Genomic DNA, 25660 nt, shown 5'->3' with positions numbered 1-25660 from the left:
GCCAGCACTGATACTACTTCTGTGATGGAGATGGGGACAGGTCACCTTTATGAGCTACCGTAGTCCATCCAGTGAATGGACTTCCACAATGCTGTAAGTGAAGCGAATTCCACAATGAGATTCAGCAATGAAGGAATGACAGAATAGTTCCAAGCCAGGATGCCGTATGATTTGGAGGGATGTTTCCAGGCCTTTGTTGCCCTTGATGATACTTGCAGTAGTTATGGCCCATTTGGCACAGTTGGTATAGACTTTGCAAATATCCGCTGAGATACTATATACAAGGAACATTCACCAGTACCCTCCACACTAAAGCATGCATACACATTCTAGATTTAAATGGACCAGCCACACTTGAGTTGTAAAGTCACGTTTGCTGCAGTGATCATTTAGTAGTAATCAACAGCTGTGCACCCATTAATTTATGGTAGATCAGCATCTGAGCAAGACCAATATTTTCTCACCATTGGTGCCAATCAGTGCAGCCTCAACTCACTACCCCACACTCCTACTCATAGTAACTTCTGAGGCACGAACTTGCCCTATTCTGTATGATCAACAACACAGGCATATCACATTGACCAATGTCAAACAACTTCTGTGCTTACCTGCAGTAATCACTGGATAACAAAGGGCATTCACAAACGACCAATAACTCCATACACTAATCCCACTGCAGAAAGAGTTAAGGTAATTTTCTTACAGCTATTTGCAGCCTAGACCAACTCGTGTAATCATTTATTCAGGAGCCCTGGCACGCTGCTACCTCACTGACAATGTGAGCCAAGAACTACAGCTGTGTCCTTATATTGGTGGGTCAATCAATCACCCGAAAATTTCCAACACCTGTTATACATTACCGATGTATGTTTCCCTACTGTTATTCCTTATGCCAATGTTTGTATGCAGATTGGATGCTAATTTTCCTTTCTCTCAATTCCCTCCATTCACAACACTATTTCCATCGATATCCTCTCTCTTGCTATCCATCTTTCTTGTTCAAGCACAAACACAAAGAATACATTTTTTTTTGTTATTTGTTTTCCAAGATCTGAGTATTGCTGGCAACGCCAGCTTCTCCACCCATCCCTACTTTCTTGAGAAGGTGACGGTACCTGCCTTCTTGAATTGCTACAATCACCAAGTCCCTCATGCTTGCTCCACCATTCAATGGTCACAATTTAGTTTCCACATTAGCACTACTTCTCTTGATCTCCTGCATATCCAAATTATGTCAATCCCCGTCAAGTACAACACATACAGAGACAGAAACAGAGGAGTTAAATTGTGCCCTTTGTTTATGAACTGGATGCATAACAATTTGATCTCATTGCCTTAAATGAGACCAATCTTTTTTTTAAACATAGTATTAAGCACACATTACCACAGTCAAAGCATGCAACTGGGGACAAGCTTCAACCCAACTTTTGTACTTATTATCACATACCCACCCCCTCCAACCTCATCATCCATCCACAGAATTCTTGGATTCCTGCAATTCAAATGCCCAGCATGATCTGCATTGCATGATACCAGACAAACACATGCAAGCTTCATTTTTAGGAGCCTCTTATAAATAGAAATAGACCAAGCAGTTGTTCACTGCATTATTTTAAGAGAATCCAGTGTGTCTGTGTTGGACAATAAAAGGCAACCCTAGATATTTGATTAGTTTATTTTATAAACCACGAGACTTCTGACCAAAAATATTAAGTATTATTCAGTGCAGGGAATTGAATTCCATTTCTGCTCTGCCATCAGTAAGTTAGCTTACCTCAGCACTACTTCACTGAATAAACTTCATTTTATTTATTTCTTTTAATATCTAAAATTCTATTGATCTGTATCGGTCTGTGGAAACTCAATAACTTATCCTCACCACCCAACCCCGGTTAGAGACTTCACTCTCCGAGTGAAGGAACTTATTTATTTTTATTTAGGTACAACAGAGTAACAGGTCCAATGAGACTGTGCTGCCCAATTACACCCATGCAATCAATTAATCGATCATCCTGCAGGTCTTTGAATGTGGAAGGAAATGGAAATACACAGAAAATCCATGCAGTCATGTGGAAAATGTACAAACTCCTTACAGACATTGGAAGGAAACTAGTACAACCTTATAATCTGCAAGATATATAATAAGGGTGTTGGAATATTCCACTTGCTGGATGAGTGCAGGGCCAGCAACAATAAAGGAGCCGAACATTGTTGAAATCACATGTTGAGATGTCAGTTTCATCTTTAGCATGGCTGTTACTAGAGAATTCAGGAGTTAATGTCAATCCTCAACTACCCTTAAATTGGTTCCAGGCCATTTCACTGTATTGCTCTAAAAATCTGAAGTTGTATATTGGACAGATGAAATAGATTTTTACAACAATCATCATTATTGATTCTAGATTTTATTTAAAAATACAGATGAGTTCAACAGCTGGATTTACATTCCCCACCTGTCTTGGTGAGAATTGAACATTCATCACTGGATCGTTCATCCAGCGGGTTCTATATATCCTGCCATTCCCTACCATAAACAATGAGGCTATTGACACTTGCATATTCTCAAGATAAAGTTATCTGCCTAATGACTGACGAACTAATAGATCCACAGAATCATACTCTAACTTCTCTCTGCTTTTCATTAATCGCTTGACATCCATTGAGACTGAAAACAAAGCAAACTGCAGTCACAATATTGACTTTTATAATAACCACATAGTTACCCATCTCATGACAACCAGAGAATCAATGCAGGCTACTTGTGGAGCTACAATTTATATTAATCTTAGCTAAAATCTTCTGCCATTGTTGAAAATCCAGATCTCCAGGGTTGTATATGGTGAAAGGCACGCAGGAAAAAGATTTAAGCTTGGACACAAAAGTTCATCAACACAGTTTCATAGCCTTGTTACAGCCAATACTCAGATTTCATTCCTTCTGTTAGAAGCTCCAGTGCACATATAGTCTATAAAGTTCTACAGCAAAACTTATCTGAAGATCCAAGAACTTTCAAATTAAACTTTACTAGGCTGGAAAGTGCAGCACTAAGGCAAAGTAGTGCTGGTGAATAGGAGTTGTTAGAATGAAGAGAGAAGTGCAATTTTAGTGAATACATCTTGTACAGCATAGTCTAAACCTCTAAAAATTATGTTTCATGTCTTGTGAATTCTACACATTTTTGTATTACCCACTGCTGCTAATTATATTATTTATCAATAAATTATCTTTCATTAAAAGCCTGTCCTTGCAATCTTTCTTACCAATGCAGCAAGTAACTACGTATGTCAAGGCATCAAAAGTGTAACAATGGATAAAAAGCCAATGGAGTTGCTGTTTTACAGTTCAGCAACTTGGGTTTAATCCCGGCCCACCTCAGAATCTACCTTGTTATGATCTTGCACCTTATCATTCACTACTTTCTTTGTAGCTTTTACACATTATTTTAAATTGTTTTACCATGTTCTACCTCAATACACTGTGTAATCATTTGATCAGAATGAACAGTATGCAGGCAACCTTTTCACTGTATTTCAGTACATGTGACAATAATAAGCCAATTTCAGTTCTATGGGGTGCTGTCTCCGTAGAGTTTGCATGTTCTCCTTGTGTTTTTATTTTGATGCCTTGGTTTCCACTTACATGCAGGTTGGTAGGTTAATTGGCTACAGTAAATCTCTTCTAATATAGTTAGGTGGTAGAATCTGTGGGAGCATAGGGAGAATATTGTAAGGTACAAGGAAAATCAGGGAAGGAATGGGATTGTCCCATTCTTGTTGAAGGGTCTTGGCCCGAAACGTTGGCTACTCTTTTCTCACGGGGGATGCTGCCTGACCTGCTGAGTTCTTCCAGCGTTGTGTACGTATTCTTTGATCCACAGAATCTGCAGCTGTATTTTTATGGGGATTGTTCCAAGACCTGGCATAGACTCAATGGACCAATTTTTTTTTCCTGTATCATAAGGATATCAGTTACATCAGTGACTATACTTCTAAAATACTTAATTCTCTATAAACCAGTTTAAGACAAGCCAAGAGCATGGAAGACGGGACACAAGTGAAAGCAAGAAGTAATTAATTTTGACCACTGGCAATTAAGTAGTTCTAAAATATCAGTTAACTATTGTACCCTCCTCGATGCTGCCAGTTAGTGGGAGCTTGCTATGTTTAAGTTGACTGCTGCAATTACCACAATGATTTCACATCAAAAATTGGCTCTCAAGAGTCCCAAGGTCATTAAAGGAATGATATAAATACCAGTCTCTAGACTAGAAATACTAGTCTGTAATAAGCAATCAATACAACGTTGCCTATTTTACATAACCAGCTGCAGTTAAATTTATCGCAGGGTAACAAACAGTTTACACGTGACTTTATCCATTTTCCATACATACTGAGCTTCGGTCTAACTGCTGTACACGAAGAGCAGTCAACATTCACATTTTGATGTGGTAGTCCTGAGAGTCCAACTCTTTCACCTTCATTCACACATCTTCAAAATATTCCATTCATCATTATGTTGACAACATTGCTTACAAGTGAACAAATATCAGCGCATTCAGTCTGCAGCCTCCAATCACTTTACCGACTGTGATTTGACATGCTGGGTAATACTGTCTCCTTTTGATTTCTAGTGATTTAAAAATAGAAGAATGATTTCACTCAGGGCAATGGCCACAACACTAAATTGGCTTCAGTATCTCCAGGCGATAGATCTTATAAATATCAGTCTGTGTTTCCTCTGCTCAGTGTGATTCAATGACCTCTTCACATAAGTTAAGAGAGGATCAGACGCAGTTTTGGTGACTATTACGTCAAACAGTCTGTCTACTTTGCTAACGTTAACTGTCCATGCTTGATGATAAAGTGCTGGAATTCGGTGCCAGAAAGACAACAGTGTCTCCGAAAGACTATGCCCACATATGACTCACTATGTTCAGAGAAGGAAAGTATCCATTATGAAGACAAATATAAACCTCTGTGCAAAAACATGTTATATGGACTATAGAAGAATGCAAGATAAACTCTTGAGAATCAGCGAGAATAACATTATATTCTGTTAATTTTGGCATACAAATATTGAATTTAGTAGAAAACTTCCTTATTCATGTTAACTCGTCAACTAAAGTGCCAGAGAGCTTTCATTTGTCATGAATTAATATTTGCATTGCTTACATTGCATAATTTGTAGTCTCTCCATTTTTTTTTGACTTGGTTACTAGACACATCAATAGTGAGATACCGTTGCGTACCGTAAACCGAGAAGCTGTTAAGCATGAACATAAGAACTTGCATCACCTATCCAAAAGCTATTTGACCTAACAGATCAATGCTGGTGTAAATGGTCCACACAGCACCTTTCCATCCTGCTTCACATTACTTTGCCAGTACTTCCCAACATTGTTTTCTGCCTTTTGCACTTATGTAATCTTCAGCTTTAAAATTCTTGGGATCAGAGATTACAATATAACAACATACACTGTGTTGCCACTTTTTTTTTTAATTTGGTGCATTTGCACACCTGCTCTTTAATGCAAATATCTAATAAGCCAATCATTTGGCAGCTATTCACTGCATAAGAGCATGCAGTAGTAAAGAGCTTCACTTGTTGTTCAGACCAAACATCAGAATGGGATTTTGTCTGTGGAATGATTATTGATGCGAGACGTGGTGGGGGGTAGGTGCTTTGAGGTGTTTCAGAAATTGCTGATCTCTGGGATTTTTGTGCACAACTGTCTCTAATGCTTACAGAGAATGGCGTAAAAAAACATCCAGTGAGCGGCAGATCTGTGGGTGAAAATGCCTTGTTAATGAGAGCGGTCAGAAGAGAAAGGTCAGACTGGTTTGAGTTGACAGGAAGGCAACAGAAATTTAAATAAGCATGCGTTACAGCAGTAGTGCGCAAAAGACCATCTCGGAACAAACAGCACAATCAACCCTTGAAAAGGATGGGCACAAACACACACTCAGTAGCCACTTTATTAGGTACAGGAGGTATCTGATAAAGTAGCCAATTGTAGTCGCGCTCAACACAAAGGAAACACAGAGAGGCAGAGAGAGCTGAACTCAGAATGCCTTTACCAATTCAAAATCGCGCGCTTAAATCTCCCCTCCCATGGGCCCCTGCGACCCGCAGGGCGGACATGATGTCAGACTGTCCCCGGAAGGTCCATCCCAAGCGGGTAGTTCCAAATGCGCTACCACGTGTCTGCCTGCAACTCCCGATGGCGGTTCGAGCCCCGTGTGTGTTGACCGCCACATCACCCCCACCCCCCAGAAATGTCCACTGGGGGAGTGGAGCCCCCAGTCTGTGTGGCTTGCCTGGGTGGCCGGCCTCGCCAGCGCGGTGTGGGTACCTTCTCTGGTTACTCAATGTCCAAGTGCGCCGGTTTGAGGCGGTCCACTGTAAAAGTCTCTTCCCAGCCACCCACCTCCACGACACACGTGGTTCCATTGTGCCGGATCACCTTGAAGGGTCCCTCGTAAAGCTACTGTAGAGGTGACCTGTGCATGCCCCTGCAAATAAAAACATACTCACAGTCTCGGAGGTCTTTAGGGGTGAAGGATGGCATGGGACCATGCCTGGAGGTCAGGACTGGTGCAAGGGTCCCTACCTTGCCCCACAGCCTCTTTAGCACTCTTGCTGGGGTTTCTTCCGAACCTCGGGCCTCTGGTACAAACTCGCCTGGGACCATCAGGGGGGGCGCCGTAGACCAATTCCACCGAGGTGGTGTCCAGGTTCCTTGGGAACTGTGTGGATGGCCAGTAGGACCCAGGGAAGCTCACCTGTCTAGTTGGGGCCCCTGAGGCATGCCATCAGGGCCGACTTGAGATGCTGGTGGAATCGCACTACCAAACCGTTGGACTGAGGATGGTACGCTGTGGTGTGATGCAGCTGGGTGTGCCAGTGCTGTCCACAAACCAGATGTGAACTGCGCCCCTCTGTCGGAGATGATGTCCGTTGGGAGGCCAATCTAGTTTGCAATGAGCGTCCTGGCGTAGGACTCAGTGGACGTGTCTGCGAGTGGTACGGCTTCCGGCCATCTGTTGAACCTGTCTACTATGGTAAAGATATACCAGGCGCCCAAGTACCGATGTCCACATGGATGTGTTGGGACCTCCTGTGCGTCGGCTGGAACTGCTGGAGGGGAGCCTTCACGTGTCGCTGGACTTTGGCGGTCTGGCAGTGTACACAGGTCCTGGCCCAGTGCCTGACTTGTTTGCGCGAACTGTGCCAGACGAATCTGTCTGCTACCAGCCTGATGGACGCCCGGATGGACGTGTGGGCCAGGTTGTGCAGCGTGTCGAACACCCAGCGCCGCCATGCTGCTGGTACCACGGGTCGGGGTTATGCTGGTAGACGCGTCGCACAGGAGTCGATCCGCTGCTGGACCGATGGAGACATCCTCCAACTGGAGCCCCGGAACGGCAGTGCAGTAAGCCGGGATCTCGGTGTCCGACCGTTGTGCTTCCACCAGTGCTGCATAGTCCATTCCTGAGGACGATATGCCTACTGAGTGGAGGCGGGGCGAGACGGTGTGTCGGCAACATTGTTGTTCTTCCCTGCGATGTGGCGGACGTCCGTGGTGAATTCTGAAACAAAGGACAGGTGCCTCTGCTGCTGAGCTGACCATGGGTCCGATACCTTGGCCAGTGTGATGGTGAGGGGCTTGTGGTCCAGATACACAGTGAACTCCCTTCCCTCGAGGAAGTACCGGAAATGCCAGACAGCCAGGTAGAGCGCTAGCAACTCTCTGTCGAAGGCGCTGTACTTCACCTCTGGTGGCCGTAGGTGCCGGCTGAAGAAAGCGAGTGGTTGCAACGAGTCCTCGACGAGCTGCTCCAGACTCCACCGACTGCCGAGTCGAAAGCGTCAACTGCGAGTGCCATGGGTACATCAATTCTCAGGTGCAGTGGGAGGGCCGATTTTGCCAGCACCTCCTTGGCCTGCTCGAACGCCTCCGTGGACTCTGCATGCCACCTCTTTGGCCTTGCCAGCCATCAGGCTGAACAAGGGTCTCGATGCATGCCACCGCTGGCACAAACCGATGATAAAAGTTGACCATCCCTACGAACTCCTGCAGGCCCTTGACCGTGCTGGGCTTGGGGAACTGGCGGATGGCCAGGACCTCGTCCGGTAGGGGAACTGCGCCATGTCAGTTGACTCTGTGGCCCAAGAAGTCGATTTCCATCAGCCTGAACTGGCACTTTGCTGGATTGATTGCCAGTCTGATCGCTCAGGCGTTGGCAGAGCTGGTGCAAATGTGCCACGTGCTCTTGGTGCGAACTGCTGGCCACCAGGATATCGTCTAAGTAAATGAAAACGAAATCCAGGCCGCATCCCACTGAGTCCATGAGCCTTTGGAAAGTTTGGACTGCATTCTTGAGACTGAAAGGCATCCTCAGGAATTCGAACAAGCCGAACGGGGTGATGAGGGCTGTCTTGGGCACGTTGTCGGGGTGCACTGGGATCTGATGGTATCCCCTGACCAGGTCGATTTTTGAGAAGATGGTCACTCCGTGCAGGTTCGCCAAGAAGTCCTGAATGTGGAGTACCGGGTATCTGTTGGTGGTTGTGGCATCATTGAGCCTTCTGTAGTCTCCAAAAGGGCCTCCATCCTCCTGCAGACTTGGGCACCATGGCAGCGGGGATTCCCATCTCTTCCATCTTACGGAACTCCTCCTTGGTGAGGTGGAGCTTGTCGGGTGGGAGCCTGCGAGCTCGGGCGTGCAGCAGTGGTCCTCGCATGGGGATGGGGTGCTGCACACCGAGCTTGGGGTCGGCTGTGGAGAACTGGGGGGTGACTATGGAGGGTAATTCCTCCAACACCCTGGCGAATTCGTTACCCAAGAGGGTTATGGAATCCAGGTGGAGGGCCGGTAGCTTGGCTTCTTCGAGCTGGAAAGTCTGGAACGTCTCGGCGTGGACCAAACACCGACCTTTTAGGTCAACCAGTTGGCTCGTAGGAAGTCTGCCCCAGTAGTGGCTGTGACACCGCTGCCAACGTGAAAGTCCAAATGAAACGTGTGGACCCGAAATGCAGTGAGATAGTTCGCAGGCCGTACGTCAGAATACTGGTGCCATTTACAGTGGTGAGTTCGGGGCCTGGGACTGCGTTACAAGTGTCCATGTTCGAGAGGGGGAGTATGCTGACTTCAGCCCCAGTGTCTACCAGGAAGTGCCGCCCAGAGTGTCGGTTCCAGAGGTACAGGAGGCTGTCTCGGTGGCCTGCCGTCGTAGCCATCAGGGACGGCTGGCCCCGGCGTTTCCTGGAAAAGCATATGATGGACAACAGCGGTGCGCGCCTGATCCCCATCTTTGGTGATAGAAACACCATTGTACCGAACTTTTGTGTTTTCCCCCCGTGGGTCTCGACGGCTTCGGTTGTGGGGGCTTTGGGGCGTGCGATCATGGCTAGGCCAATGGAGGCTGCTCCACATTGCTTGCTCTGCCAAAGGACGTCTACTTTAGCCGCAACCCTGCGCACGTCGCTGAAATCCTCACCCATGAGGTGGAGGTGAATGTCCTCTGGCATTTGCTCGAGGAACAACTGTTCAAATAAAAGGCATAGCTTATGGCTGTCCTTGAGCACCAGCATATCATTCATGAGCTCGGATGGCGTGCAGTTGCTCAGGCTGTCCATGTGTAGGAGCCGTGCGGCCCATTCGCGGCAGGAGAGTCCGAAGGTATGGATCAGGAGTGCCTTAAGCTTAGTGTACCTGTTCTCCATTGGTGGCTGGCGTAGGAAGTCGATGATCCGTCCTGCCGTCTCCTGGTCGAGCGTATTGACCACATAGTAGTACCGCGTGGTGTCGGTTGTAATGTCTCTGATATTGAACTAGGCCTCAGCCTGCTCAAACCAAACGCGGGGCTGAGTGGCCCAGAAAGTCAGGAGTTTCAGAGAGACTGCACTGTGCAAGTTGCTCGAACTTATGGCTGGTTGCTAAGTCACCGGCTCCAGATGCCATCTGAAATGTCGGGGTCAGCAATGTAGTCATGCGCAACATGCTACTGAAGAAACACAATGAGGCAGAGAGAGGTGAACTCAGAATGCCTTTACCGATTCAAAATCTCGCGCTTAAATCTCCCCTCCCATGGGCCCCTGCGACCCATGGGGCGGACATGACATCAGACTGTCCCCGGAAGGTCCGCCCCGAGCGGGTAGTTCCAAACACGCTACCACGTGTCTACCAGCGACTCCGGATGGTGGTTCAAGTCCCGCGTGTGTGGGCTGCCACACAATGAGTATACATCACCCATGTCTGTGAGCCACTGTTTACCAGTCAACCTTCACTACCACCCCAACTCCTTCAATTTCCACAGTTCTTTAAAATCCCATGTTCAATACTACATAACCTTTCTTAAAAAAAACAATATACTTCTTCTCCTCTTGTAAATCTAAAGGAGGACAGAAACCAAACAGATGAAGTTGACAATCATACCAATCAGGAGCAAGAAAGGTCGATTGAGCTCCTCAAACTAGCTCCATCATTTGGTAAAATCACAGCTGACCTGATTATATTCTTAACTCTGAAACCTTGTCCATTTGCCTTTCTCTCCCTTACTTATGAAGGTTATTTGCCTCAGCCTTAAAATAACTGTGTCCGTCACGCTTTGAGGAAGAGCAAAGACTCGGGACTAGAAATTTACATAATCTCCATCGTAAACCTTAAACAGCAATCCTTTGTTCTATATCCACAAGAGGAAATATTCTTTACATTCACCTTCTTCAGTCTCCTCTCACTATTCCACTGAAGTGGTTCAACTGCACTTCAGCAGCTGAGGCACAGGCTAATACAATTAGCTGTTAGTAGAGGAGGTTGCCACTGTTCAACAGGACTACAAGATCACCAGGTTACTACTTTCTGTTGGCCGCATGATAATATTTGCACACCACTGGGTAAATATCAACTTCACTAGTTACAACAACAGAACAAAGGCCCACAAATCAAACTACAACTGTGAAGGGCCAACAAGGTTATTCCTATCCCGTTATGAAGAACATCAGCAGAGAAAGCAAATACATTTACTTTAATAATATAAAGTAGTTGAATCAGACAATGGATTATACAACATGCCCTTCTTCAATCTGTCCATACATTAAAATATAAATTATACTTAAAAATTAGCTTAAGCAGACACAAGTTATAGCTAACAGTTCAAGCTGGAATCACCAATATTCAGCTTTCCAACTCCAACAGTCACAATTTGAGCACCATCAGATGAGGACATTGTGAACTTCCCATCACAGTCAGTCATCTGAACATGACCCTGCTTCAAAGCCCAGACTTGACAGGGAGATCCCAACAACTGGAATCAGAAAGTTCTGAACTAGAATCCAAGACCCCATGAGGCATTGGGCAGAGCAAATTTAGAAGATACTGAGTCTTTGAACGCTGCAGCGCAGAAACAGGCCCTTCAGCCCATCCATTCCGTGCCAAACTATTAATCTGCCTAATCCTACCAACCTGCACCCGGACAATTATTCTTCATAACCCCCTCATCCAAATTTCTCTTAAATGAGGAAATCATACCCACATCCACCACTTCTGCTGGCAGCTTGTTCTACACTCTGAGTGAGGTTCATTAGACACGATCTACCATGTATAAAACCATACTAACTCTCCCTAAATACTCCTCATCAATCCAAATACTCATATATCTGGTCTTTAGAATGCGTTACACTAACTTACTCTACTGATGTCAGGTTCACTGGCCTATAATTTCATATCTTGTTCTTAGAGTCTTATTTGAACGACAGAGCAACATTAGCCATCCTCCAATCCTCCTGCATTTCACCTAATGCAAAGAACATTTTAAATATTGCCGCTAAGGCCCATTCTATTTCTACATTAACCTTCCACAAAGTCCGAGGGAACACTTTACTGGGGACAAAGTCCTGGGGACTTCTCCACACTAATTCAATAGCTACATTTAATGTCTGAGAAATGTGTACTATATGCATCCTGAAATTCTTTTTTCTTCACAAACATCCATGAAAACAGAGCAGTGTCCCAAAGAATGAATGACAGTTAAAATGTTAGAATCCCAAAGCCCCCCAAGCCACACACAATTTGCCTCAAGACAGCAAACACCCCCTCCTCTGTAATCTGTAAATGGTCCATGACCTCATTGCAGCTTTGCCTATCGACTCTGTGTCCATCTCCCAAGTAAATACAGATGTGAAAACAAATTAAGATCTCCTCCATCTTTTCAAGCTCTATGCATTGATTAAAACTCTGATCTTCATGAGGAGCAATTTTTCTCCTTGTCATTATTTTGCTCTTAATACATCGGTAGAAGCCCTTAGGATGCTCCTTCACCTTGTCTGCTAAAGCAACCTCATGCCCTTTAGCCCTCCTGATTTCCTTCAAGAGTCTCTTACATTTCTTATAATCCTCAACTACCTCATTTGTTCCATCCTGCCTATACCTGCTAAGCACAATCTCTTTGTGCTAAAAAAGAGTTGAGGAAAAACTTCTTCTCCCAGAGAGTTGTGGGGGTCTGGAATGCACTGCCTCGGAAGACAATGGCAGCCAATTCTCTGGATGCTTTCAAGAAGGAGCAAGATAGATATCTTATGGATAGGGGAATCAAGGGATATGGGGATAAGGCAGGAACCGGGTATTGATAGTAGATGATCAGCCATGATCTCAGAATGGCGGTGCAGGCTCGAAGGGCCTTATGGTCTACTTCTGCACCTATTGTCTATTGTCTTTCTTCTTAACCAGGGCCTCAATATCTCTTGAAAACCTAGGCTCCATAAACCTGACATCCATACCTTTTATTGTGACAGGAACATGTAAACACTGTACTCTCAAAACTTCACTTATCAAGTAACCTTTGCCAGAAAACCACATATCCCAATCCACACTTGCCAGATCCTTTCTGAAAGCATCAAAGTTGACCTTTTATCCAATTTAGAATCTCACCTCAAGGACCAAACATATCCTTCTCCATAATTATCTTTATATTAATGGCATTATTATCACTAGATGCAAAGTGTTTCGCCACACAAACTTCTGTCACCTGCCCTGTATCTTTCTCCAATAAGAGATCTAGTTAAATCCAGACTGTGGGAGTTATTTCAATAATCTTTAGTGAGCTCAGTATTGAATTTTTAGGTGTCTCAACATCAAATGTTGAGATCGCTTTAAGTTTTAGATTTAAAAAAGACAAAACTCAGCCCCAATCTTTGCCCTTTTTCAGAGGTGCTGCCTCCACACTGCACTGCCTGTAACCCAGATGTTTCATACCATTCTATTGCACAGCTCAATAGCCAGAGCCAGAAAGAGATGCTTTTCAATTTTGACCAGATGTGCAGACATATGTATAACATGCTAAGAGAATCGTCAGTGAAATCTAGCCCAGGGTTTACTACAAACATAGTTGACATGATTAATGTTAGAAAATGTTATTTTGTGTGTCATTAGGCTAATCTAGATTCCTTAAGGTTGTGAGGACAAGCTCCCACTACCTATTAAATGCTCCCAGTGATGTGCATCTCAAATCAGCTCTGATTACCAAATCTGGCTCCTGGCCTTCATGTATGGTTTAGTTACTAAGCCCAGAGGAACCATTTTTACTGACAAGAGAAGGGGAAAAGACAGCTTACTGGTGCCTTAAAACCAGTCGCTTTGGGCAAATGGGGCTTGTCAACCCATGGTTGGGAGTTCATCTAGAAGAAAAACTCTGCTCTCAAACCTCACTGCCTTGCGGCTATACCCAATCATGGGGAAGGCTTCAAGAGTACACCCTGAGGCAATGTCCCGAGCTGGCATCCCAAAGGCAGTCCTACATTGAGTTCAAGGCTGACTGGCAACTCCAGCAATGCCACTGGTTCCAAAACACACCAGTCCTTTGCGTTCATCGGCTGCATGAGGGACTTGGGCAGCTTGCTCTCCATATCGTACTGCCTTGGCTTGCACATCACGCAGACGGTTAGGATATAATAACCATGGTCATCCCTGATCAATGGAGGGCCTCTGACTAAGCTGTCTGTGTATGGCGACAGAGCAAAAGGTACTGTTCCTTCACAGCATCAAGGACAGAGGGTTGACCATCATTATGGGTGCTAGCTGTGTGAACTTTCACATTCTCCTATGCCTATGTGAGTTTCTGTTGGGTTCTCTGGTTTCTTCCCATAGTGCTGGTAGTTTAATTGGGATCTGTAAATTGCTCCTTAGTGAGGGCAAAATCACAAAATAAAAATCAAAACTATGTGGATATGTGAGATAGCACAAGTTTCAGTTTTGTATGGAATTAAACTGAAGTTGTGCTTAAACCATAGGTGGCAATGCTTTCTGGGAGTCAGCACAAACTCCGTGGGCTGAATGGTCTCCAGCAGGAGGTGATAAGCAAGGAAGGATAGGGTTGCCATTCAATACTGTAGTCTGTCCACTCAATATACTTTCCATCTGAAGCAAGAGTATAAATTAAGATCAGACATGCAAACAAAAACAAAACTTTATTCCTTTCAATCACAATTATATAGGGCACTTAAATCCATAATGCGGCAATAGGACCAATACAGAGAAATCCATTGACTTCTGCACACAAGCTGGTACAAACACAACAAGAGAACTATGGAGTCACACAGAAGTCACTACTTTCTCCCTCGTGTTACTTGACATTGTATCAGGTTTATTCAGAGGGATTCTTATTTGAAATGACTTAAAATCAGAGTGCAACATTGTGCCTAACTGACAGGTGACAACAGATTTATTGCCTGTGACTCAGTGAAAGCATGGTACAGAAAAGCAAAAGTGCCCCTTGATGCAACTCCATTATTCCTTGCTGTAAAGCATTCAAATACAGACACTGCAGGAAGGTAGAACACATTCCCCGTGGAAGAGCAGTTTAACAGCACCGGCAGTGTTGACAAGGACCTAAATCCATCAGATTATGTAGGTAGAAAGAGCGAGGCTTGGCTCCAAAGATGAATCAACACTCAGATTCTTGAAGTAGCAATGTTGGCAGAAACAGAGTCCACTTCAGTGCATCTTCTTCAGTGTGTAGTCCTTCCATTCGTTTGATAATGCTGTTGAGTGGAGCCCAGACATTTTCCCATAATAAAACAAAAAAGGAAACAGACAAAAAGTTGACCTCACTGCCGATGAAAATGAATCTTATGTCGCAGATTGCTTCTGCACCATGCATGATTAGTAGCCAGACATTATTTCAGAAAGGTTTGTTCCTTTCTGGAATCATTCATGCCAGTAAACTCTAACCAACTCATACAAGGAAAAGTCACATACGATTATTTCTGAGAACTTGCCAGGAAATGAGCTGTCTCTCTTCTTTCACATTGCTACAATAGCTCCTTACAAATACTGTATGTGTTCAATTCCAAACTCTGGCACAATGCGACTGCTCCTATACTGCCACCTACCTTAGTTACCCCAAGGGTATTGCATATATAAAGATAAACAATCATATCCAAAGCAAGCTCATGTAAAATAATACTGGAAATAGCCTTCTGGCAATCATTGGCAAAGCTGTCATTTCTCAGACTTTTTGTTTATGGAATCTTCTGCACCTGGACTGGAATCTCTACGCACTCAATAACGGAAGCAAAGCCATTTCAAAAAAGTAATTCATTAGGGATATCATACTGCAGGACATACTGGGAATGTGGCAAAATCTTAGAGTTGGACCCAATTTGACCACCTGATCTTTTCTTGCTTATCACAAAGACCTTCACCCAGCAGGATCCAAGATTTAGCTACCCATTCCTAATACCTCAGGTGAATATCTAAGACTGGTATTGCTAATAAAAGTAGGAGCAAACTCGGCACCCTGGGATTGCATCGTTTTACACAGCTTTATCAATGTCATTTGTTTTTCTTCTAAAATCCAAATATTCTGAAGCATAGAACAGAAAAAGCCTATTTTATGCATGAAGGTTTCACATATCCATTGTGGATTCTTCCTTGGTTTAATATGCTATATAAATATTTTTCCTGAATCTGCACTCATGCTTAACTTTCATTTACACTGCCTGAACCTGTTGGCCTCCACTGATACCGTAACCTCTGCACTTCGGTGTAATAATAAACACCTAACCTATGGAATAATCAACCACTTCATTGCAGCCTAGTAACTGGATCCTCTGATGCTCCTATTTCATGTGCAAATCACATGTTTAACAAGGCTTAGAACCTGCTGGCGACAACTTCCTGGTGGAACTGTGTCCATAGGGAAATTAGCTCAGGCACCTCTGTGCTCTATTCACTTTAGAGTGCCTGATATTTACCTGGCATCAGTTGCATATCTAATGATGTCATAATTTACATGTTACACATTTCCTCTCTTCTACAAGTCAAAGCCTCTGGGTTCAAACTACAACCGTCACTGAGCCTTCACATAAAAATGACAAGAGCACAATAGCAAATAGCCATCCAGTGAAGAGACTCTATTCTGTCGGCATCTGCTCGTCTCTGCTTTCAATTCAGAGACCCCATGGCTTGATTACAGCCGTCATGCTTCAGAGCAAAGCGCTGTGATCTCTGCCTCACGGATCATTTCACACCAGACTGAGGTATGGAGGCAATCGTGACACAGATTTTGATCAGTACAGATGACTTTGTGGGGAGGACCCACACACAAAGAAGATTCCCATGTAGTTCCCCCCCCCCCACCTTCCTCTCTAATCTTTAATGAATATAAACTTGGGCTTCAATAGAGAGACATTCATAAGACATGACTCTCCTTAGCGAAGAGCTTAGCAGTCAGGATCGATGCATACAGCTCTCATTGCAAACTCCACTGGACCTATTTTACTTCAGGATTCTGGGAGTATATAATCATTGAGCTATTTTATCTAATAATCATAGTTTAGATAAAATCATGGTTATTTGTGGGGGCTCCAACAAAGCACAAAGCACATATTTAGCACTATATAAAGGACTAAAACCCAATTTTCCATCTATGTACAGTACTGAACAGGTCCTTTTTGAACAGTTGATCATAGGGATACATAATATTTTTTGTTGAGAGTGATTGGTATTTATTGAAATGCTCCACAAATTGTTTCCTAAACTCTTAACAACATACTACCCATCCTGGCAATAAGTATTTAACTCAATCTCAAATTAAATGAACTAATATCTTTCCATTTCTTGAGGTTAGATTGCCATGTATTAGCTGACAATAGTCATATGAACACACAAATCAGAAGCTGAAGGAAACCACTAGGCCTTTCTAGCCTTCTCTGTCACGTAACAAGATCATGGGCAATCTGATCCTAGTGATAAATCTGCATTCCACAATGACCTTTCATAACCCCTGCTTAACTACCTCAGCTTTGAAAATGTTTTAAAAAGGTACAAAAGGAAAAATAGGCACTGAATGGAAACATCTTGACACGTTGCATGACAGCCTGATACAGAGGCCTCAATGCCCAGGATTGCAAGAGGCTGTAGATAGTTGTAGACACAGCCAACTTCATCATGGGCACAACACCCCTCACCATCGAGGGGTTCTTCAAGAGGGAATTCTTCAAAAAGGCAGCATCCATCACTAAGAACTCTCAACATTCAGGACATGTCGTTACTACCATTGGGGAGGAAGCACAAGAGCCTTAAGACCCAGACTCAAAGATGCAGGAACAGCTTCTTTCTTCCTCTATCAGATCCCTGAAAGGCCCATTACTCACACCACCACTATCTCTTTTATTTGCACTTTTTTTTTGTAATTTATCATAATTAATTTGCACTGTACTGTTGCTGCAAAACCACAAAGTTCATGATAATAAACTAGACTTTGAGCGAGTTAAAGCTAGCCCGGTACATCAACACGAACAGAAAGCTTTTTCTTGGGTGGTTACAGAAGAATACTGAACATTAGTCTAATAGAAAGTGAAACTGGGCAATTAATAGTAGAAAACTGAAGATGGCAGGTCAATTAAACAGGAATCTGGGAGAAGTTGATAGGAATGTGAGGAAAATAAAATGGGAGTCAGCATATTATCCTCCGCAACTTCCACCACCTTCAACAGGACCCCTCCACTAAGGACATCTTGCCCTCTCTGCTTTTCACAGGGATCGTTCCCTCCGCGACTGCCTGGTCCACACGTCCCTCCCCACAGATCTCCCACCTGGTGATTATCCCTGCAAGCGTAAGTGCTACAACCTGTCCCTATACCTCCTCTCTTGCCACCATTCAGAGCCCCAAACAGTCCTTCCAGGTGAGGCAACACTTCACGTGAGTCTGTTGGGGTAATCTATTGCATCCGGTGCTCCTGGTGCGGCCTCCTCTACATCGGCGAGACCCGACGCAGATTGGGGGACCACTTCGTCGAGCACCTATGCTCCATCCGCCACAACAGACAGGATCTCCCAGTTGCCACTCACTTCAACTCTTCTTCACATTCCCATTCAGATATGTTCATACATGGTCTCCTCTACTGCCATGATGAGGCCAAACTTCGGTTGGAGGAACAACATCTCATATACCGTCTGGGTAGTCTCCAGCCCCTTGGTATGAACATCGAATTCTCCAACTTCCGGTAATTCCCTCCCTCTCCCTTCTCCCATCCCACCTTCACTGTCTCCTCTTCTAGCTGCCTATCACCTCTCATGACTCTGCCTTCTTCTACTACCCATAGTGCTTTCCCCTTACATTCCTTCTTCACCTCTCCTGCCTATCTCCTCCCTGCTTCCCCTCCCCACCCCTTGATCTTTCCTCCGATTCGTTTTCCACCCTCCCCCCACCTTCTTTATAGGGCCCCTACCCCCTCCTTCTTTAGTCTTGACGAAGGGTCTTGACCCGAAACGTTGACTGCTCCTTTCAACAGATGCTGCCCAACCTGCTGAGTTCATCCAGCTTTTTTATACCATGTTGATTTGACAACAGCATCTGCAGTGTACTTTGTGTTTGGGATAAGTGTACCTGGCATTTGATATCCAGTACAGACTCATAGGCTGAAGAGCCTTTTACAGTGCTCTGTGACTCAATGAACAGGTATCTGCACTAAAAGAATGCACGAGTACCATCTTAGAAGTAGCTGTACATTGAGAGCTGAAACTGAGGGAGCGAAGTTAGTGTATAGATTGTTGTAGCCACATGCTGTTAAGTCTCTGTATCCTGGTGGACTTTATCCTGGGGCCTTAGAGAAAGTGGCTTTGTTGATGCATTGGTTTTAATTTTACCAAATTCCTTAGATTCAGAGAAGAGATTACTAGGTTAGGAAGTAGCAAATGTCATTTCTTTGTTCATAATCAGGGAGATAAAATGCAGGAAACGACAAGCTAGTTGGCTTGCCTTGCAAAAAATATCAGCTGATATTAAGGGCACAATAACAAGACACTTACATAAATTCAAGGTAATTAGGCATGGTTTTTCAAAATAGAATTCATGTTTGACAAGTTTATTGGAATTTTATTAAGCAATACATATGCTGTAGGATAAAGTGGAATAACTAGATAAGCTATACATGGTTCTCTAGAAGATATTTAATGATGTGCCGCAAACATTATTGCAAAAGTAGCAGGTGAAATGCCAGAGATCAGCGTTGAGCTTTAACTTCTTTCAAGTTATAAAAATGCCCTGAGTAAAGCCATGGAAGGCATGATTACCAAGTTTATTGATGACAAAGTGGGAAGTAAGTGGGCTAAATGCCCTACTCAGTCCTGTGCTATTCTAAGCAGTGGAGAGGACACAAGTCTTCAAAAAAGATATCGAGTCAAGGAACCCTACAGCATAAAAACAGGACCTTCAGCCCATTTGGTCCCATCAACCTGCACCCAGACTGTAGCTCTCCATACCCCTCACATCAATATACCTATCCAAAGTTCTCTTAAATGTTGAAATCAACCACACATCTGCCACTTGCACTGGCAGCACATTCCACATTCTCACCCCCCTCTGAGTGAACTAGTTCCCCCCTCACGTTCCACTTAAACATTTCACCTTTCACTCTTAACCCAAGAACTCTAGTTGTGGAAAAAGCCTGCTTGAATTTATGCAATCTATACCTCTCATAATTCTGTACACTTCTACAAATCTCCCCTCAATCCTTCACATTCTAGGGAATAAATTCCTGACCTATTCAACCTTTCCCTGTAACTCAGGTCTTAAGTCCTGGCAATATCCTTTAATTTTTTTTCTCTGTACTCTTTCAATCCTATTTATATCTTTTCCGTAGGTACTGTACATGTCCAAAACTGAACACAATAGTCCTAATTAGGCCCCACCAATATCTTATATCATTTCACCATAACATTCCAACACTGGTTCTCAATACATTGATTTATGACAGCCAACGTGCCAAAAGATTTCTTTATGACCATATCTACCTGTGATGCCACGTTCAAGGAATCATAAATCTGTATTCCCAGATCCTTCTGTTCTACCACATTCCTCAGTGCCTCACTGTGCACTGTACAAGACCTACTCTGATATATAGGTAGCAAAAATTCTGCAAGTACAGTATAACATGACAAGAAATGTCTTGGTGGGAAAAATGCAAAAGCATGTTATCCAAATGGTGAGTAACTGCCGAGATTGGAGGTGTAGAGGGACTGGGTATTCTGAAGGACAGTTTGTCTGAAGCACAGCAAGTAATTGGGAAAGCTAACAGAAAATCATTGTTGATTGCTGGGGGAATTGAAAAGAAAAGTAAGAAGATTATGCTTTAGCTATATAAAGCTTTGTTGAAAGTCTTATTTAGAGTAAGAGGGAAGTTTTATTTTCCTTATTTAAAGAAGGATGTTAGTGCATTGGGAACATTGCAGAAAAGTTTTGCTAGACTATAGGCAGCTGCTTTATGAGGCCAGGCTTCCATTCACCTGCATTATGAAGAATGAGAGGTGATTTGATAGAAACAGGACAACTTGGTGGATATGGGAAGGATATTTCTTGTGAGAGAACCTAGAATGGGGTGGGGGTGTGGAGGGTGTCACCATTTAAAATTAAGTGGTCATTCGCTGAAGAATAAAATGATACTAATTCTTTCCCCTCAGCCCCAAATCTTCAAAACACTGATCTCTGAAAGGACTGTGGAAATAAAAGTACTTCTGATACAGTTATACCCAATGTTAAAATGAAGCTTCCCAGATTAAAGTTCTTCAATAATGAAATGTAAACAGTTGGTTATCTTGAATTGTTAAGGGCTGAGAAAGTTCCAGAGCCACAGGGAAATATTGAGGATTTAACTGGTTGGGTTGGGCTTGCAGATGGGCAGACTCGTCTTATTGCATGCTGCAACAATTCTCTTTAAACAGACCAAAAGGATGATAATAATATTAATAATGATAATAGTAGTAAAATAAGAACATAAGTAGTTGGTCCACAAATAGGCCATAAGGCCCATCAAGCCTACTTTGACATTAGGATCATGACTGACCTGGCATGGATGCTGCTCCATCAACCTGCCTTTCCCATAACCCTTAATTTCCCTCTATGTGGGAATCTATCCAACCATGGTTTAAAAATATTTAATGAGACAGGCTCTACTGTTTCTCTGGGCAGAGAATTCCACAGCTGCACCTCACATTGAGAAAAGCAGTTTCTCCTCATCTCCTTCCCAAATCTATTCCCCTAAAGCTTGACATTATGTCTCTACTTCTCATCTCACTTGCCATGGAAACAATTCCCACTTCTATCTTATCTACCCCTTTCACAATTTTATATGCTTTAATATTCCTATGAGATCCCTTCTCATTCTTCTGATGCTGCGGCTGACATCAAATTCACGTTCCCCTACAGTTACTCATCTCTCTTACATCAACTCCTATTCCCTTGCTACATTGGTTATTTAATACATAATCAACCCAAGCAAAAACATCAAACGTACAGAAGTACAGCACAGAAACAGGTCCTTTGATGCACTCTGCCAGCAACCTGTGCATAGTCCATATCCCTCAATTCCCTGCCTGTCAGTGTCTCTGTCTTAAACGTCACTATCATCTGTTTCTACTAGCTCTCTTGGCAGAATGTTCCAGGAATCTACACCCTTGCCTCACACATCTCCTTTGTCCCCAAGTCATTTAAAATATCTCAATAGGGACATCAGAAGATCTCAAAGCTCCTCTGCACAACACAACAGAACAAACTTTATACATAATTACTCGAAAGCTCAATAAATAGTTTCTGACAGTGTTCCATTTCAGACAAATTTGAAACCCCAATATTAACAATAATGCTGTTCACGCAATTACAGATAAACATATTAAAAGACTGCCAAGTGAATCATTACCAACAGGCTGGCTTGAATTCTTAAATTTCTAAAACAATTTGCAACACAATATCTGATCAACATTTTCAATTGTAGATTATTCTCAGAATAACCTTTGCATGTCATATATACAAAACTTTATCATAAGCTGATAAAAGAAGCACGTATGTCTCAATCACTCACCATCAGAGACGTTGCAAAAAATAAAGCTCTGCATTCTTCATTCGAGTGAGCATTTGTGCTAGCACTCTTATAAAGCACTCTCCATACTCTTATGAACCTCAGCTTTAATCAGACAAATTCAGGCCCAACTCCCATGGGCTCCACTAAACTGCTTCCTTAACATAAAGAGCACTTCATCAGAAACATTGGACCTTCAAGAAAGATTCTGCAAAACCTTTGTCCTGTGGCAATAGCAGAAGCAAATTAATTGAGATCAACTATATCTCATCAGGATAACAGTGTGTTACAATACAGCTGCTGGTCTCATTCTCTCCAGTTCAATTACACTAATGTGGTAAAATCAAGACTGATCTCACTTTCTCACCATTTTTGAATTACCTTAACAGCTGCCCCTTTACAGTTTAAATGGATTGCAGCTCTGCACTAAAAGCAAACCACACATTGAGTCCATCTTAACAGCAGTGAAATAAAACTAATTTGGGGTGGAATTCTAATGCTCGAACCACCATTTACCAGCTCCTGAGGCGAAGGTTTTAGTGATTAGCTTCTCAGTGTTCTCTTTCATTTAGGAGGCTCCATGGACAATTGCACTTCCATCATGAAATTGAGAAAGCAAATCCAGTCACTCAAGTGCATTGCAAATCAAGTGAGGTGAAAAAGAATGCTTCATGTTTTGAGTGTAAATCTTTTGTGTTAGGTCCACACCCAAAATATTTCAGCTGTTGACTGATGTACAAGTTTCCCGTACTTTGTAGTTCAGTTGATGAATTTCGATCTGCTTTTCCCCCAATTTATAAAATGATATCTTATTCAAAGTCTGCACCATTCCTCACAGTGCTGTAAATATCCATGAAATTGCACTGTGGCACAAGTTTTAAAAGGAATTCTTCTGACTTATTTTAAGCTCAATTTGGGATTCTACCAACTGCAGCTGTGTCACTTCTTTGAATTGTTACTGTTAATTGTGCCCATATACTCTGGATGATGAATATGGAAATGTTTACCTTTCTTATTGTGCTTTTTTAGTCTTGCTATTTTTGCCTATTAATAGAATCAAGACAGAATTATTGTCTTCTCTAGTTTGGTTAGATGGATGTTTCATGTGTTATACAGTATCCTATTAATAGCTAGGCATTGTCTGTAGTTTATGCAAAAAGTTCACAACCTCAGTGTGTTTGAGCTAAATAAAAGGCCTGTTTATATCTGTTTATATATTAAATAAGGACACCTTTCAAACCAATCAATATAATTTGGGTGCAAAAATTCCTAAAACAAATTGGAATAGTCTACTGTTGGTTTTGCAGTGTTACTGCACCACACTACTGTTAGTCTGGCAGTTGGGATAAAAGCACAAACACCATTAGCTTTGGAAATATGCAGATGCTGGAAATCCAAAGCAACACACACACAAAACACTAGAGGAACTCAGCAGGCCAGGCAGCATCTATGGAGAAGAGTACAGTTGACATGTTGGGCCGTGACCCTTCATCGAGACTGGAAAGAAAGAGGAAAAGTCAAAATAAGATGATGGGGGGGGGGGGGGTGGGAAGTAGTAGTACAAGGTGACAGGTCCCTACATGACTCCCTTGTCCACTCGTCACTCCCCACTTATCTCCCTCCCGGTACTTACCCTTGAAAGCAAACAAAGTGCTACACCTGCCCCTACACCTCCCCCCCCCACTACCATTCAGGGCCCCAATCAGTCCTTCCAGGTGAGGCGACACTTCACCTGTAAGTCTGGTGAAGGTCATCTGCAATATCTGGTGCTCCCACTGTGAGATCCAACGTAGACTGGGAGACCACTTCACTCCATCCCCCAGAAAAAGTGGGATCTCCAGATAGCCAGCCATTTCAATTCTACGTACCATTCCCATTCCAACCTGTCAGTCCACGGCCTCCAGTACTGCCATGATGAGGTGACCCTCAGGTTAGGGGCGCAACAACTGAAATTCTGTCTGGGTAGCCTCCAGCCTGATGGCATGAACATCAATTTCTCAAACTTCTGGTAATTGCCCTTCCACCTTCACCATTCCCCATTCCTGTTTCCCTACTCACCTCATCTCCTTTCCTACCCATCACCTCTCTCTGGTGCTTCACCTCCTTCCCTTTCTTCTACTGTTTCTATCAGATTCCCCCTTCTCCAGCCCTTTATCTCCTTCACCAATCAACTTCCTAACTCTTCACTTCATCCTCTCCCCTTCTCTCAGTTTTACCCATCACTGTGTATTTCTTCCTCCCCTCTCCCCACCTTTTTGCTCCAACTTCTCATCTTACTTTCCAGTCCTGATGAAGGGTCTTGGGCCGAAACGTCGACTGTTTACTCTTTTCCATAGATGCTGCCTGCCCTGCTGAGTTCCTCCAGTGTTTTGTGTGTGTTACCATGGCCTTTGGCAAGCTCCTCAAAAAATGCAATCTTGATCCCTTTTAACTTTAGTGCAAAGGCACAACTTCTGTATATCCAAAACCACTTCATTAATAAAATGTAATCTCTAGAGCAATTTAGAAGACAAGAGAAACAATTCATGCATAATCAAATTTAATGATGTTGACTGTGAGGTAAACTTTGATTAAGACACTGAGGATAAATTGCTTACACTTTAAAATAGCAGCAAATAATATTTACCGTCCTCCTGAAGGTTCACACGACACAGCCTTAAAGCCTAATTCAAAATGCAGGACATCCACTGATGCATCACCTCCCTCATGCTGCTGTAAGTTTTGAGTTCTAATATAATGGATATGATGGATCATTCAGCAAGGTTGAAGTTAAGTACTTAACAGCAAGTTCAAACAACTTCAACATCTTTTCCATTCATAACATCCTTACCATTTTTGTCAATATAGTGAAGGGACATTTATCTTTATGGAAAATTAGGAAAAGGTGTTGTCAGACCATAAGTCATGTCTTTTGGTAGTGACATTTGCAGAAATGTGGTTGTGAATTGCCCAACTATTACCTCAGTCATAGTTGCCAATGCAGTCTTACTGAAAAGAGACTTGTTGGAGAGAGGAAAAAACTCACAATCAGCTCCATGTGTAACCTTTAGCTAGTTCCAAAACTCTGCTACCTCATTTAACATTGTAGTGCTGTATCTTTGAATATATTGACCTTGCATATTTCACACTTCTCAGAGTCCCAGCTTCAAGAAGAGAGCTTCCATTATTTCTATTGGCTACAATGAAAACACACATGAAGACAACTGCACCATGAATGAGCTTCCAATGGTGAATTACTTGGCCATGAAATTCTACTGTATGCAAATAGGTGAGCATTGCGGCAATCTAAATTGGGTTTATTTTCAC

At 43.2% G+C, this 25660-nt stretch overlaps 1 protein-coding gene across 5 annotated transcripts in view; it reads right to left on the bottom strand.

Annotated features, from left to right (window-relative positions):
• The window catches only part of arhgap28 (Rho GTPase activating protein 28), a 209344-nt gene that overhangs the window by 68278 nt on the left and 115406 nt on the right, over nt 1-25660 (bottom strand). Inside the window, exon 3 of one of the 5 annotated variants that reach the window (XM_059975940.1) lies at nt 24981-25082. The exons of the other annotated variants lie outside the window; for them this stretch is intronic. Within the exon in view, the coding sequence (XP_059831923.1) occupies nt 24981-25082 (102 nt within the window). The remainder of the gene's footprint in view (nt 1-24980; nt 25083-25660) is intronic. 5 annotated transcript variants of the gene reach the window in all.

Source organism: Hypanus sabinus, chromosome 1, assembly GCF_030144855.1.
Source record: "Hypanus sabinus isolate sHypSab1 chromosome 1, sHypSab1.hap1, whole genome shotgun sequence".
NCBI classification, from domain to species: domain Eukaryota; kingdom Metazoa; phylum Chordata; class Chondrichthyes; order Myliobatiformes; family Dasyatidae; genus Hypanus; species Hypanus sabinus.
This window is presented reverse-complemented; position numbering and strand designations above follow the sequence as displayed.